General features: G+C 39.1%; 1 protein-coding gene and 1 non-coding gene across 3 annotated transcripts; one reads left to right on the top strand and one right to left on the bottom strand.

The window, feature by feature from the left end:
* Positions 1 to 3,851: 3,851 nt before the first annotated feature.
* On the bottom strand, positions 3,852 to 7,551 carry LOC149795078 (galanin receptor type 1-like). 2 transcript variants are annotated; one of them, XM_089964786.1, is made up of 3 exons: positions 7,396 to 7,547; positions 6,520 to 6,671; positions 3,852 to 5,268 (listed from the first exon to the last, which is right to left on the bottom strand). In XM_089964786.1, the coding sequence occupies exon 3, from the start codon at positions 5,212 to 5,214 to the stop codon at positions 4,069 to 4,071; it is 1,146 nt and encodes a 381-aa protein (XP_089820912.1). In that variant the 5' UTR covers positions 5,215 to 5,268; positions 6,520 to 6,671; positions 7,396 to 7,547; the 3' UTR covers positions 3,852 to 4,068. The 2 variants fall into 2 exon arrangements, with proteins under 2 accessions (XP_089820912.1, XP_089820911.1); XM_089964785.1 differs by lacking the exon at positions 6,520 to 6,671 and having other exon boundaries at positions 7,396 to 7,551.
* Positions 7,552 to 10,367: 2,816 nt separating this feature from the next.
* Positions 10,368 to 10,440, top strand: LOC149795079 (small nucleolar RNA SNORD36). The gene has a single exon (XR_016422511.1). It is a non-coding gene; the product is annotated as a small nucleolar RNA SNORD36 (small nucleolar RNA).
* Positions 10,441 to 15,212: the final 4,772 nt, after the last annotated feature.

Consider the following 15,212-nt stretch of genomic DNA (forward strand, 5'->3'; position numbering starts at 1 on the left):
CGGGTTTCTTTTATAGTGCATACAGTAAGAAAGCTAGGGTAACATGGTTATATTCCGACCAGTAGGGTAATTCAGACTGTAGATGTAATTCCAGTTGTTTACAGCAAATGCAAATTACTTGCTGTGTTCTTTGTTTTTATTTGTGCAAATGCGTATGCAAATTAGGAAACATCTTTCCAGGCGACGGGGGCATCGTGTGACAAAATGACGTAATCGCTTTGGCACTGACTCGTCCGCACGAGTTCAGAAGCGGCATTCCCAACAATTTTTATTCAACACCCTAGTCAGGCATCAGTCATCTAAGATTTGTATAGCCTTCAATAATATAATAATAGCTTTAAAATAATGCTTTCTCTCGCTAAAAAAAGTAAAAATGACATCAGTTTTATGACAAATAACAAAAGTATACAATGTTCTGTACAGTGGTCGGATTTAACCCAGGTTATTTTTCATAAGAGGGCAATTCCGACCAAGTGAACAAGCTTAAAGACAATGTAGAATTAGGATTAGTATGTATTAGACTTTGAAGGGGGAAAAAACCCAGGAATAAATATGTATTTGAGAAGAAATAAATAAAATAGTAAAGGTATAAATCTTAATACAAACAAAATGTTAATTCTCTCCATAATTATATATATTATCTCCACAATTATGTATATAACAACATCGCTTTATATCTGCTATCTCTGTCTGAAATTTAAAAAATATAAAATAAAAGCTTTAAAACTGTCAAGATAAACAAAATCTTTGCAATTTACATATGAAACTTTATATTTACGGTCCATATATGGTGGCCGGAGTTACACATATCAGAGGTTCGAATAAGCCACAACATGGTCGGATTTATACCTGCGTATATAGTCATAATAGAATCACGTTTCAGCGAGAAGAACTAAACTTATATACTTTTTCAATAATGAAACTTGTTGCAAGAAGCCCGATAGACTGCTCCCCTTATCGTACTTAGGTCTAACTGGACAGTATTTTTGGGGGCACATTTTCATCCGACGATGACCTATTGCAGAAAAATGATAATAACATTACATTAAAGATACAAATAAAAACTAACTAATGATTTTTGTTAAAAGGATGCTTGTAAGATTCTGACTGAGGTATTAAGGTTAATTCCTTATGCAACTGGTGGCTTTTATACTGAACCAACACTACCACCAATCCCTCTTTTTTTACATTCATTTTGACAGGAAAGAGCTATTTTGAATATTTTCCTGTGACAAGGTAGCTAAAAGAATCAGTATGTGCCTTATACATGAATAAAGTTCACTAGTACTATAACAAATTAGCATACTTTTCATCACTCCTCAACCATCCTGATTTTTTTTAGATATTTACCTCTGTAGCAGACACACGTAAATACGTAAGCCAAGTTGGCTGCTCATTTGCAGCCCAAGTTACGCATTCGATCTCCAATGCTCGTTTAACTGTGATAGGCTGTCACCAACAAGCCAACCAGTTTCCAAGCCTAACTCAAAGTAAATATAAACCACATTACAGATTTAGCTTATGTGTGAATTTACAAATGCTAGGATTGTGATAATTAGGCTCATGCCTTCTACCATAACAATTTTGTGTGTGTGTGTGTGTGTGTGTGTGTGTGTGTATGTGTTTGTGTGTGTGTGTGTGTGTGTGTGTCAAAATACGAAACTATCTAGTGAGACCTTAGGCACAATAGTCGGCTTCAGTAATATAGTTGTTGATCTCGTTCGAGCGACCTCAGTGGTCGAAATATGACCAGTCTACCCTAAGTGATGGGGCTTTCGTTTTAAGCCTCCATTTCACTAAGTGGTACTTGACTTTCTGCTCTTTGACAAAATCCTAAAGAATACTATATTCCTGACCTACTCTATATGCAATCCAATTTGAATTATTTGGGGCACTTGTTCTTATATTTTGCCAGTTATTTAAATTTGCTAGTCCCATAATTATACATTCCGTTACTAAACTTTGTTTATGCCTCATAAGACGTTTATTAAAAGGTCGCTTGTCCGGTAGCCAGGAATGCAAATTTTGACGGGCTTAAGAACTTTTTGTGTCTCTTTTCAAACAGACACTCATAGGAGGAAACAATATGTTTGGGTATTCATACAATGCCTCCAAATTCTCCTTTCTGAAAATCAGACAGTTTAATTTTGTTTTGTACTTCTGCTCGTTAATGCATATATACACCAGACACTCTAATATTTGCAAATTATAACGTGGACTCGTTTCGTCTCCATTCGCAAGAGTGTGGAGAGAAAAAAGGTATAAATGCTGCAAAACAGATACGTCTTCTAGAGATGCATCAACAGTAACGTCCTGAATGATGTTACATTGTGATGTCATCATAGCAGTTAAGTAAATATTTAAGTAAGGTGCTCGTGTGCTGTTTTATTACATTAACAAAATACACTTTTGCAAACAAGCCGAAATTTTGGTTAATTATTTACGCTTGGTTAAGGACTTGAAAAGATGCATCGATTTCAAAATGATAACTACACTTGTTCAATGTTTCATTTTTAAAGAAACAAACAAAAACTTAATCTCTCGCCCGTTCGGGGTTATTCAGAATTGCAATGCTGAAATTTGTGCTCTTGCTAGATAATAAATCGATTCTTTATTCAGTTACAAATATTTCCGTTCAATATACAAATGACCCATGAAAAGAAAACCGCCACTCAATTTTAAATCCATATTTTGTACTTTGAAACGTTAATAACATATAAATGCATTGTGACTTACTTCTGAAAGATTTTATATTTTTCACTTTTTCACACATATTTGGTTGTCATTTTTTATAATTTATTTCTTTTGTAAGAAAAATTCATTTGGTAGAAGAAATACATTTAAGAAAATGATGCGGAGGTTGCTTGATTTTTTGGGGGGGAGGCCCAGGGGAGTCTCTGATTAGTAGAGTTCAGTATATTGCAAACCCCAATTCTGTATGCGACAAGTCCAGTATAACCTCTAATATATTGAGAAACCATATGTACTCGCTTATAAGCCGAATCCAACTGCAAAATGTGCAAACCCAGCTCTGCCGTCACATAATGCGCTGGCAGATATAGGTCTGTGCATTTTGTTAAGAGCAATCAGTAGAACAAACAGCATAGACCCTAATCTGCAGGCGCATTATGCAACGGCAGATCAATATCTTTGTTTTGGGGAGGTTTTATGCAGTTTTACTCGATTTTTAAGCAAGTATATACGGTATTGGCAGATCATGATTGCAGCTATGGCAAGTAACTACTCGTACACTTAACGCAGAGAAGAACATTTTCTAGCATTTAAAGGACTGAAGTTAAAAATCAACCACACTTCGATTTTAAGGCACTGGTCAGTCTTTTATAATACATTGCAATAATAATGTTCGTCATAAACTGGTTTGTAGTAACTACAGGATACACAAACTCCACACCTCTCGAAATAAAGATGAATTGAATTTGAAACTATATATACTGGTGTCGATTTCGGCCGCATGTTTTAAGTGTACTTCCTCGTTTCTTATCCCCAATTATCTTGATGGTATATAATACGAACCAACAATCCACCTTTCCCATAAAAGTTGTCGTTTTCTTTCTTCTTTATTTTCTTTTCAGAAAATAAAATGATGTTATGATTGAATGTTGCAAAGCAAATGGTCGCATTATTCCCCTCCCCCCACATAAACACACACTTTGGATATTTAAATATCATTTGCTGCAGAAGCAGTCATCGCATAAAACATGACGAATATGACTTGACCTAATACAGCTATGGTATGGCGTGTCGGGGGTGGGGGACATCTAAACATTATACGCAACTAACCCTAACCCTGTAGCTGATTTGCTTTTAATACTGGTGCACTAAAATATACATAAATTTATAAATACACATTTTATTATACAACTTTGAAACCAGGTAATTTTACATAATTTCAACAATCTATGATTTTGACAAAAATAAATAGATCGATAATTTTGAAAGTACGTCCCGCATTCTCAGTTTAGTATATATAGGATATTTGTACTGTTATTTTATGCACTTGCCAGCACGCACTTTAAAATATACTGTAAACATCAGTATGCGTTCATCTTATTGACTGCTAGTCACTGACACCCTAAGTGAACATGTCTTTCGTTCTGATGACTTTTCGTGATTAAGTTTTCTTGTGCTTTGTCCTTGAAAGCCTTTGAAAGATTTAAATACACTTTTCAAGCTCTTTCTTATTCTTGCGTTCATGAAACCGTAAATCACTGGGTTGATACACGCGTTAATGTACGCAACAATCAGGGCTAGTATCAAAGCATATGATGGTACAACATATATGTCTTTAGAGCCGTAATACTGGATTACCATGAACACTACGAAGATAGGACTCCACATCAGCAGGAAAAGACCCACCAGTAAGAACCAGGTTTTGATGATCCGTCTGAGCCTTTGACGAGAACGCTTTTCACGTTGGAGAGTTGTCCTCCCGGTTGAATAGCCATCACTTTCGCTCGGTATTCTGTCCACGTTCTGTCTGGAGTTCCAGTATTTCCTGAAAATTCGGCTGTAGTTTATACAAATTATTCCAAATGGGATAAGAAACCCAATCACCAGTACGATCATCGTGAACATCAAAGAGACTCTGAAATTTGGAAATTGTGGCCAAGCAAGAGTACATATTTTGAAAACGGTATCTCCATGCTTGACATCTTTCATCTGGAAGAAAATTGCAATTGGCGTGAAAGTCAGTAACAGAATGAGCCAAATAGCTACGGATATTGCTAGGGTAAAACTCTTTGGTATCTGTTTAGTTGGGAATTTATTGGTCATGACACACTTGTAGCGGTCAATGCTAATTGCTGCCATTGTCCAGACCATCACAAAGCCGCAAACCATCTCTATGTAGGGAAGGATTCTGCACATTGCCCCTCCCAGGACCCAAGTTTCCATGATCCTTCCAACGGCCAGAAATGGCCCGACGGATGTAAAAAGAAGGTCAGCCAAGGCAAGGTTACACACGAAGAAGTTGGTGACCGTCCTGAAACCCTTGTGGCGGCAAAGGTGGAAAATGAGAAGTGAGTTTGCAGCAGTGGACAGTAGGAAAAGTAACACAAGAATGACGGCTTCAAGTTCCCCAAGGCCAGGCAAGGGTCTGTTGAACTCTGTGAAAAACGTGAAGTGAGCCACAGCGCCATCGTCCTCTGTGGATGTCCCTAACTCGTAAAAGTAGGAGTAATTTAAACGAGACATGACTTGGATGGAACTTTTCTCTGTAGTGCGTGATTGGCTGGATCTCACTTCATGCTGAAAATAAATAAATAAATAAATAAATAAATAAATAAATAGGGATGAAGAGGCTTGAAAAGGCAACGACACATTTTTATTTTGAGTCGGTGTGCAATTACATTAAAAAATTACCTCATTGAAACTATAGACAGACTGTAAACAACACAATAACGATTTACTTTAAGAACCATACATACATACATACATGCATGCATACATACATACATACATACATACTCAGTTATTTATATAACTAGTTGTTAAAATCTTGTTTATATTTTTAACGAAAATATATACTCTCACTCCACCCCGTTCTCATGCCTCCAAAAAATAAAATAACATTTAAATGTAGAATTCTGTAGCTTTTGATCATCTTTTACTATAATGATTGCCTCGTGCAGATAAATAAAATAATTTTCCCTTTACAAACTAATGAAATATATGCGACGCTTAAGTATTTACACGCTTGTTACAAATTAGAAGGAGAAATAACATTAACAGGACGGGCTATAAACGGTCAACTCTCGGATGATATCCATTTTATTCTTGAATAAACAAGATGGTTGAACACGGCGAAGAAGGGGGACAGCAAACATTTCCAAGAAAATATGAGGAATTATCTCACATTATGAACTTGGTGAATTGTTTCGCTTCGGAACCTGGCAGGATCCGTACAGTTTTCGGGTTCCAGGTGACCGAATGGTCTAAGGCTCTCACCCGTACGGATCACTGACATTTCACTTCCGTCCGTGTGTTATCGAGATGCGGCTCAGCAAACGTGGGTATGTAAGAAACCTTGCTGTAGCTTGCCATGGGTCTTTGGTTCTTCCCATGGTTTCTGTCCACCAAATAGACTGTATAGCCTATATGAAAAATGGCTCAACCCCTGCCCCGAAGAAAACAAAACAACAAATCAAACCGTACAGTCTTCCAAAGTTTGGTGACTCGTTTCACATTAGGAACCTAGTAAAAATTGTACAGTCCTCATAAGTATAGAGAATTACATCACTTTAGGAATCTGGCAAAATATGTAGTCTTCCTTAATTCATTTTAGGAATCTGGCTGGACCTATACAGACTTCCTAAATACGGTGAATTTTCTCACCTTAAGAACTTGGCAAGATTTGTACTGTCTTCCTAAATACAGTAAATTTTCTCACCTAAGGGTCTTGGCACCGTCTATGCTGTCTTCCTAAATATGGTGAATATTAGCACCTAAGGAACCTAACAGGTTCTGTACAGTCTTCCTAAATACAGCGAATTATCTCACCTTATAAACATGGTGGGATCTGTACAGTCTTCCGAAGTATGCAGAATTATCTCACTTTATGAACCTTGCAGGATGTGTACAGTCTTCCTAAATATGGTGAATCATCTCACGTTAGGAACCTGGCAGGATCTGTACAGTCTTCCTTATCTCATCTTAGGAACCAGGCAGAACATGAAAAGTCCAAACAGCTGATCATACTTCACTTGGCATTCGTCAGTAATAAACGGGGTTAAACTGTTAATTTCGTCCATTGTTGATTTTTTTTGCCAAAGGGTATTGTTTGAAACATTGTAACTTCTTGTAATCAAGCCAGTTTATTAACGATACCAGCACTTTGTAAATTCAAAATATATAAATGAATATAATTTATTTAAACTATTCAAATGGCAAAAATCATATCCATATTAAAATTTAGATTAATATTTTATTTTTAATATTAATATATCTTTTATTGTTTTGGTGAAGAAATCGTACGATATACACGATAACCCAAACTTCATACCAAACACATCATTTGAAGGGGCGAAACATATATTTGCTGATACTTCTTTTGGCTTACAACAAATCCTCCACACATAGAGAAATAAATGGGCTTTAGAAAAGAACCATTACGCCGTAACATTTTTGTTTTCTGTGAGTGTGTTAGCGAATGATTCTCATGATAGACAAGCCTAAACTTACTCCTGACCTTATGGAGAAGAAAACAAACCCTTAAATGTACTCCAATTTATTATAGAGTCATTGAAAAACTGATGCTACATGAATGCCTAATTTAAATTTTTCCCAAAAAGTTTGCAACGAAGCTACATTCCAGTGAAAGATCTATTTTAATTTGTAATCTGTTTTTATCAAATCTCATGGCAACGAGATACTTACCTTCGTTGCACAGAGTGCATGCTGTAGAACACTTAATTCATTGTTCAGAGGACGCCTGGGAGACGGAAAATGTGCCAGTCTTGCCACCTTCTGCCTCTCTTTGTCGTATAAACCTTAACAAGCAGATGCACATAAATTAGCTCCGTCCTGGGATCACGTGATACCGTCGTTCTTCCGGAATCACTCTCAGTCAAGGCGAACTTTTCTCCTTAAGGCTTCAAACAGCACAGCAATTAAAACAAGTAGTAATAATGCTTTTTATTACAGGGCTACAGACATCAAGTACATTAATATATAAATGAATAATTATTTATCTTTTTTCACAAAACGTGGTTTGAAAGTTTAATTTCCATGCGACAAATGCGTTTCGCTGTTGGCGTGGACAATTACACTAGGTGCATGACATTTTAAAATACTCAGGCAAGATTGGTCTAAAAAGACGGAAACATGGCATAGTAAGCTTAGACAATGTCACGCATACGTGCACATATTAGATTAGTATTGTTCTATAGCATTTCCTCCATCAATTCTTGCTCTGATGTCATCCATACGAGTTTACAATCTAGAACAACTAAAATCGTGTTTATAGTGTCGTCACAAAACTTGATACATCCCTCAAGGTATTACTCAGATTCAAATACATACTGATTTCGAGGCACGTGATCTCTCGACGTATGCATGTGATTTAGCGGCACATCAACACAATAATGACAAATCGGAACCATTTAATATTTAATTTCTAAAACTATAAAAATAACAAATTTCAAATAACAGCATCAATTTAAACCTTTCCAAATAGATTAAAACATGTAGTCTTGCAAAACAAACAATAAAAGGCAAAGATTTCAATTTCTTCATAAGGTACATTAAAAAGGGATAAAGATCAAAATACAATCCTTAAATAGAAAATACAAATAAAATATAAATAAAATGCATCCTTTTTTTTAAAAAAATATCCGAAATTGGTGGTACGTCATCACAAATCCTCGCAAATGAGCTCACAGAAAGAAAGGTTTTATCACAAAGGGTTGAAGTAGATAGACCGCACAAGAATAGTTTCCAGTAGTGTATGGGGGCGATATAGTGTCAATGGAAAATACATTACATACCGCTATGGGCCTTTATAGAGTCAAGACTTTTCAGATCACCCTGGGCACGTTTAGCGTCAAGCGGAATTGAACATGGGGAATATTGGGCCTGTATAGCGTCAAGGGAAAGTTGGTTTGTTGTATAGCGATAATAGGAATGAAACAGGTGAGGTGAGTCATGGTGCTGGACATTGATAACTATGTAGCAAGGGGCTGATCTCCATTGGGCGGAACATTGGCAACAATGTTGCAAGTGGCTGACCTGCATACGCGCTACTCTAGAGAGAGACAAATACAGGAGATATATAGACATAGGCATATACATATATAACACATACAACACATATACATATTTTAAGGAACATCAATCTATCATACCTTAACTATAAAATTGATCACAAAAAGATAGGAAAAAAACAAATCTTTTCGAGGCATATGAGAATAAAAGGCAAGAGGAAGGAAACGACATGAAGAAGAAGCAGCAGAGAAGAAACAAGGTCAAGGAGAGAAGGAGAACAGTGAAAGTCAAACGGTGACTGTACTCTTAGACATTTTGGCAGAGTTAAGAAGTCTGAATTAAATGTATCAGACTTCTTTAATACGACCCAAGATAAAAATACTTTCCCGAGCCAAACAGCCCAACCCTGTTACTACGCCTGAGACACCAGCCCTATTGATTTCTACCAAATCATAATCGACAGGAGCAAGTCCAGAAGTAGACCTTGGCCGTGGCAAAGGCTTAAGGCAGTTAAAGCTGATTTCTTCTCGTTCCTAGGCAACACCCAACAGTCCTTTTCAGGGCCACCCACTTCTCTCAGGAAGAGATAGTATTCATTTTGCCAAAATCAATTAAAACTCATAATCCCTTTTTTGCCCGACAATGTACGTGAGTGTGATTTAGTGCGTGAGTGTAGGTTCTTATTATGATCATAAAAATCAAAGCCAAGAGACACTTGCGTTTTCTGTCTGGTCTATTCTGCTACAAATTTTACAATCCAATTCACAACACAACACTTTCAAAAGTTCATAAACATCTTCTGTGTTTTTTTTTTCACTCTCTCCTTTTTGAATTTCTTCACTTTCACTGGTTTTTCCATTTTCACTTTCTCCTCGTCTTTTTTTCTGCTCTTTTTTTTCTTTCTGAACGTGTCTGGGTTTTTCATTTTGGGAGGGTACCTCTTCTTTCTGTACTGAATCCCTCTATTCCTTTTCCCCCTGTTGATTTTTAGAGCATTCTGAAGACCAATGTCCTTTCTCTTGACAATGATAACAGGTATCTTGACTTTTGTCTCTTCTGACACCTATCTTGCTTTTTTTAAGTCTGGACATTCCGTAGCCCAATGCCCTTTCTTCTTACAGATATAGCAAGTATCTTGACATTTGTTTTGAAAGGAGGGGGAGGTAGTCCGTCGGCTTGTCTGAAGAAAATTTTCGTATGACACCTTGCAAAGCTCTGATCAGAAGTTCGATCTGTGTGGGCTCTTCCATCGTTCTGGTCGGTTTGAGAGTGAAACGAATACTGGGAGGGAAGACACTCACCTTGTATATAGGGAAGACACTGGTCTGGCATGGATATAGGAACCAATGGCGTTTAAAATGTAGCTATTTGACGTTTTGCTGTCAAGATGAAACGATCGCATCATTTCATGGAAAAAGGAGAAGAAAGTAAGAGGCAGAAACGTGATTTATCTCTTCGCGCAGTAGCTGAAGTCTTGGCGCATATACTCATGCCAGCGGGTTTTCAAGATAACATGAGTGAGCCCGAATCCAGACCCAGAGAGTCTACACCCAACCAAAGTTCACCGGTGTCACCCGAAAAGTACTACCACATTTAAGAGACGGTAAAGCGCTCCTCTAGAAAATTTAGAACTACGGCTTACACGTACACAGTGATGTTTAAAGATTTCAAGTCCGAAGTACCGTTGCAGAAAGCAGAGGGTTTTATCACTGAGGTGTGAGATTCTTTGTTAACCGCACTAGCATCCGGACAGAATTGACTCCTTTCAAAGTCATCGACAAGATTCAACAAGCGCAACAATCCAACGACAAGTTTCACATCACCGATGGAAAAGCTACACTGTTTATGACCCATGTGTCTCTTCCCCAAGGGACCGAACAACGCAGAAAAGTGTTATTGGTGGACGACCTTCGTAGAATTAAGCGTAGCCTCGTCCAAACAACGAAGTGAAGCAGAAATCCTGTTAAAGCAAGCGGATCTATCCAAAGACACGCCCCGTGGCATTCCTGAAATGCAAAAATTGTAAGACGCCCTGGTTCCACGCTACACCTTAAAAGTGCCCCCCCCCCCTCAACAAGTGCACAGACCTCTGTTGTTTCTAGGCAAAGATTTCAAAGACGGAAAATACATTCACGTCTATAATTACGATGAACATTTCGATGCCATTACCAGTATCGCTGAATTCCTGGGATACGGTTATTGCTGTGAGAAATGTGGCTATGGCTATAACAATCGAGAGGGACACAAGCATTGCTGATCGAAATGCTCAGGATGTTTGGCCTCTCGCCCCTGTCTTGACGAAGGACAAGAACGGGTGCAGTGCCCAGCTTGTAAGCGCAGTTTTGTCAGTCCAACCTGTTACCAACAATATCTGAAGACGCAATGTTCAAGAAGAAAAATGCTTGTGAACTGCTGAGACTGTGCCCTACTAGTGGACAAGGAATATGTATCAATATTGCACACGTTGTCAAGGAAAGAAACGATGTCACATTTGTCGCCAAATTTTGGACGTGGAACACAAATGCTTCATTCAAAAATACCATTCCAAACATCAAGAGTAAGACGATCACCAGAAGAAAGGGAATTTCATCTTTTTCGATTTCGAAATCATGCAAGAGACCGGTATTCACATTCCATATTCTACGTGGCTCACCAAGCGTGCTAGAAGAGCATCCAAAAACCTATCTTTAGTCATTGTCCTCACTGCAGCAAGATTCTTGAAGGACGTGAACACGTTAGCCGATTTTTCCCAATGGATCTTAGACCTAATTGACGATACGTGGAGCCAAGAGGACATCGAACGTTACGGAGATTTTCATCGCCATTTCACGGTAATAACTCACGATTTCTCTGGATACGATAGACAGTTTCTTTTGAAATAGTATACGGAACAAAGTAACGAACATCCTAAAGTGACTTCGAACGGAGCCAAATCATCTACATGCAAGTGGGACAAGAACGATTTATAGATTCGATGAGTTACTTGGCCATGCCTTTGAATCGAATGCCTGAAAGTTTGGAATGACAGAAACGGCCAAAGGCTATTTTCCACACTTCTTCAATACCTAAGTCAATAAACACGCTGTTCTACCCCATTTGCATGAGGCTCATTATTTACTCGACCCCGACAACATGCGCACCGAACAACGACAAGTTTTTTACACTTGGTGCCAGACTCACGCCTCGGACGCCTTCGACTTTCAGGAAGAAATATTAAAGTATTTTCGTTCCGACGTGGACATTTTACGGCGTTGCTGTGGAAAATTTCGAGAATTATTCATGGAACATGGAGGGATCGATCCTTTGCAAGAAGCCTGCACCATTACCAAAGCGTGTTCCTTAGTATACCGCCACTGATTCGTGCCCGAAAACACCCTGGCTGTCATCAGCCCTCAAACGACCAACTTTGTCAAACGTCGATACACGGTCAAAGCCCTACGTTGGCTAAATTACTTGTGCGACAAGGAAGACAAATGGATTGAACATGCCCGAAACAAAGGAGGCGAAAAGACCACTGGAACGCATTTGGTTGATGACTGAGACTTAGAAAACCCCAAGATCGTGCACGAGTTTAACGGTTGCTTATTTCACGAATGTCCCCTCTGTTACCATCAACGTGACCCTAAAAATCAGTTTTTACAACATACCATGGAAGACTTGTACGAGGCCACTTGTCAGCGACGCTTGAAGTTAGAACAGCAAGGATATCAAGTGGTGGAAATGTGGGAACACGAGTACGAATACCGTTTGAAAACCGATCCCGAGTTTAGACGTATCGTGGAAAGTTACAAGCTGGTGGACCCTCTCAATCCGCAGAATAGTTTGTACGGAGGATGGACGAATGCCACCTGTTTGCTGTACCAAGCCGACGAGGAGAAAGGAGAAGAAATCAAATACTTGGACGTGTGTTCGCTGTATCCTTAAGTGTGCAAATATTGTCACTTTCACGCAGGTAATCCGCAATTGCTGATAGGACACATAGACCTGGACAACATTCGACAATACGAAGGATTGGTCAAATGCAAAGCCTTGCCTCCCACGGACATGTACCATCCCGTTTTACCTCACCATTGCCAAGGAAAACTGATGTTTCCCTTGTGCAGTACTTGTGCTGAAACGTGCAACCAAGATCGACCTTGTCAGCACACCCAGGAAGAACGCACCTTGAAGGGAACGTGGGTCAGCGTGGAATTGTTTAAAGCTCTGGACCTGGGATACTGGTTGTTAGAAGTGTACAAAGTTTACCACTTTCCCAAGACACAAAAATACCACAAAGGCGACGAGACTCAGAAAGACATTTTCGCAGACTACGTGGATGCCCTTTTGAAACTGAAACAAGAAACCAGTGTCTATCCTTCCTGGTGCCACACTCCCGAAGACCAAAAGAAATTCAAAGACAAATACGGGGAGCAGGAAGGCAGCGCTTTAGACTAAGTGGAGAAAAGCTAAGGAAGGCGATCGTTTGCCAAAGTGATGTTAAATTGCTTGTCCGGCAAATTGGCACAACGACGGTGTTTACCCAAGACAGAGTATTTGACAGAACCTTCCAGCTACTTCCAGATGATTCACGACAAAACTAAATACATGAAACACTTTGACATCTTTCGTGAGGACTTGATCTTAGTCAAATAAGAAGAGGAACTTGACTTTGTATAAGCCGACGAATTTGGAAATGTCATCATTGCGGCTTACGTGACAGCCCATATGCTCGCTTAAAATTGTACGAAGCTATATAACTATTATGAGATCGCGTCCTATATTTTGACACGGACAGTTGCATCTACATCAACAGCACCCTGACATTGAAGAAGACCATTTAGGAGCCTTGACGGACAAGCACTCCAACGACAAGATTCTATATTTTGCTAGTGGCGGTCCTAAAAATTACGGCTACGAATACTGAAACCAACAAAGAGAAGTGTACACCGAGTGTAAAGTGAAAGGACTGACTCCCAATTATCCCACCAGTTGAGTGGTGATCTTGAGGGTCTTGAAAGAAGCCTTACAGACTGGACAGGATGAAAACCTTAAAGTAACCAACTACGAACAGCACAAGATTGTACGTTTACCCACACACCAAATCGTCAGTCGACCTTTGGAAAAAGTGTATCAAATCGTGTACCCGAAGCGAGTACGGCTTCTCAACCTCTTCAATTTACCGTACGGACACGCCGATATTGGCCAGCATATAAAGGGGAAAACGTCCAAGACCAATAGTTTATTGTAACTACCAACGTCAATCGAGTAAGATGAATACTTTTAAAGAGACATCATTCAAGTTCGGGGATTCTCAAGTGGAGTGCGATGCTGTGCCTTCCGATTGGAGGGATGCCGTACGCTGTAACTTTAGGGATTCAGAACCACATCATGGGAACTTTGCTATAAATACCACTAATACCATATATACATCGAAAAGTGATGGTGGGCGTGTCAAACCTGACGGATGCGAAAGCGATGCCACTCGTTACAGAACACGTTATCACTTTACTGGTTTTCATTGTCAATGTCATCCTCCACGTGAATCAATGCAGCTTCCACCCTACGGATGTCATCCAACCCTAATTAAACTTCTGCGGATCTCACCGTACCCTCATCGAAATTAATCTGTGAAAGATGAATATTCGTTTCGTGTGCGTTTGCCTGAATACTGCAACTTTGAAGGTCGATTTCAAATGTTCCAATGAAAATAGCCTAAATATCTGAGAGGACCTACCTCCGAAGAATTAGCCAGAGCTGGATTTTTCTACTTGGGCGAAGGGGATAAAGTCAAGTGCTTCAGTTGCGGTGTGTCACTTCACGAGTGTAAGCAGAAAGATTCGGCTTACCTGGAACATGCTCGATGGTCTCCATATTGTCACTACCAAACTTAGTAGGACGACCTCAGTAATCTCTGGATGGATACTTTACAAGAGAACATTTATGGTTTGCTTGTGGAGTGAGAGAACGTATTTACCGAGAGTTGGACAAAATACAAATGAAACGCAAACTCAGAATCATTTCTCCATATTTAATATATGCTCTTTTCCAAAGTAAACGAAGACTGATTGTGGGAGGACACTAAGAGACTGTAAGAATACTACACACTGTCCCTAGGGTACCTTTGTTACCAAAAACAGTTAGATCGTGCTAGTTGGGAGGCCTTGTATATTCGACATCCCTTTAACATGTTAATGGCCAGATCTAGCGGTTCAGGCAAAACCGAATTTGTCAAACGTTTGATCGAACATAAACATCATTTGATCGATCGTCCACCTCAATGGATCGTGTGGCATTATAAAGAGTGGCAATCGGAGCACATTCTCTTGAGAGAAAATAAAGGCGATTCCATCGTTTTTGTGGAAGGCATTCCTGGCGAAGACGATGAGATCGTGTCTGACACTAGTCAAACTCATCTGGTCATTTTCGACGACATGACAGGAGAAGACGAAGAAGAAATTAAAGTGTAGTTTACGCGCAAAGGGCATCATCGTAATGCCAGTGTAATTTACATC

Source organism: Sinohyriopsis cumingii, chromosome 7 (assembly GCF_028554795.1).
Source record: "Sinohyriopsis cumingii isolate HCF-2022 chromosome 7, ASM2855479v2, whole genome shotgun sequence".
NCBI classification, from domain to species: Eukaryota; Metazoa; Mollusca; class Bivalvia; order Unionida; family Unionidae; genus Sinohyriopsis; species Sinohyriopsis cumingii.

Bases quoted from the DNA above. Each gene is read 5' to 3' on its own strand.
- LOC149795078 (XM_089964785.1), bottom strand. From the start codon at position 5,214: ATGTCTCGTTTAAATTACTCCTACTTTTACGAGTTAGGGACATCCACA.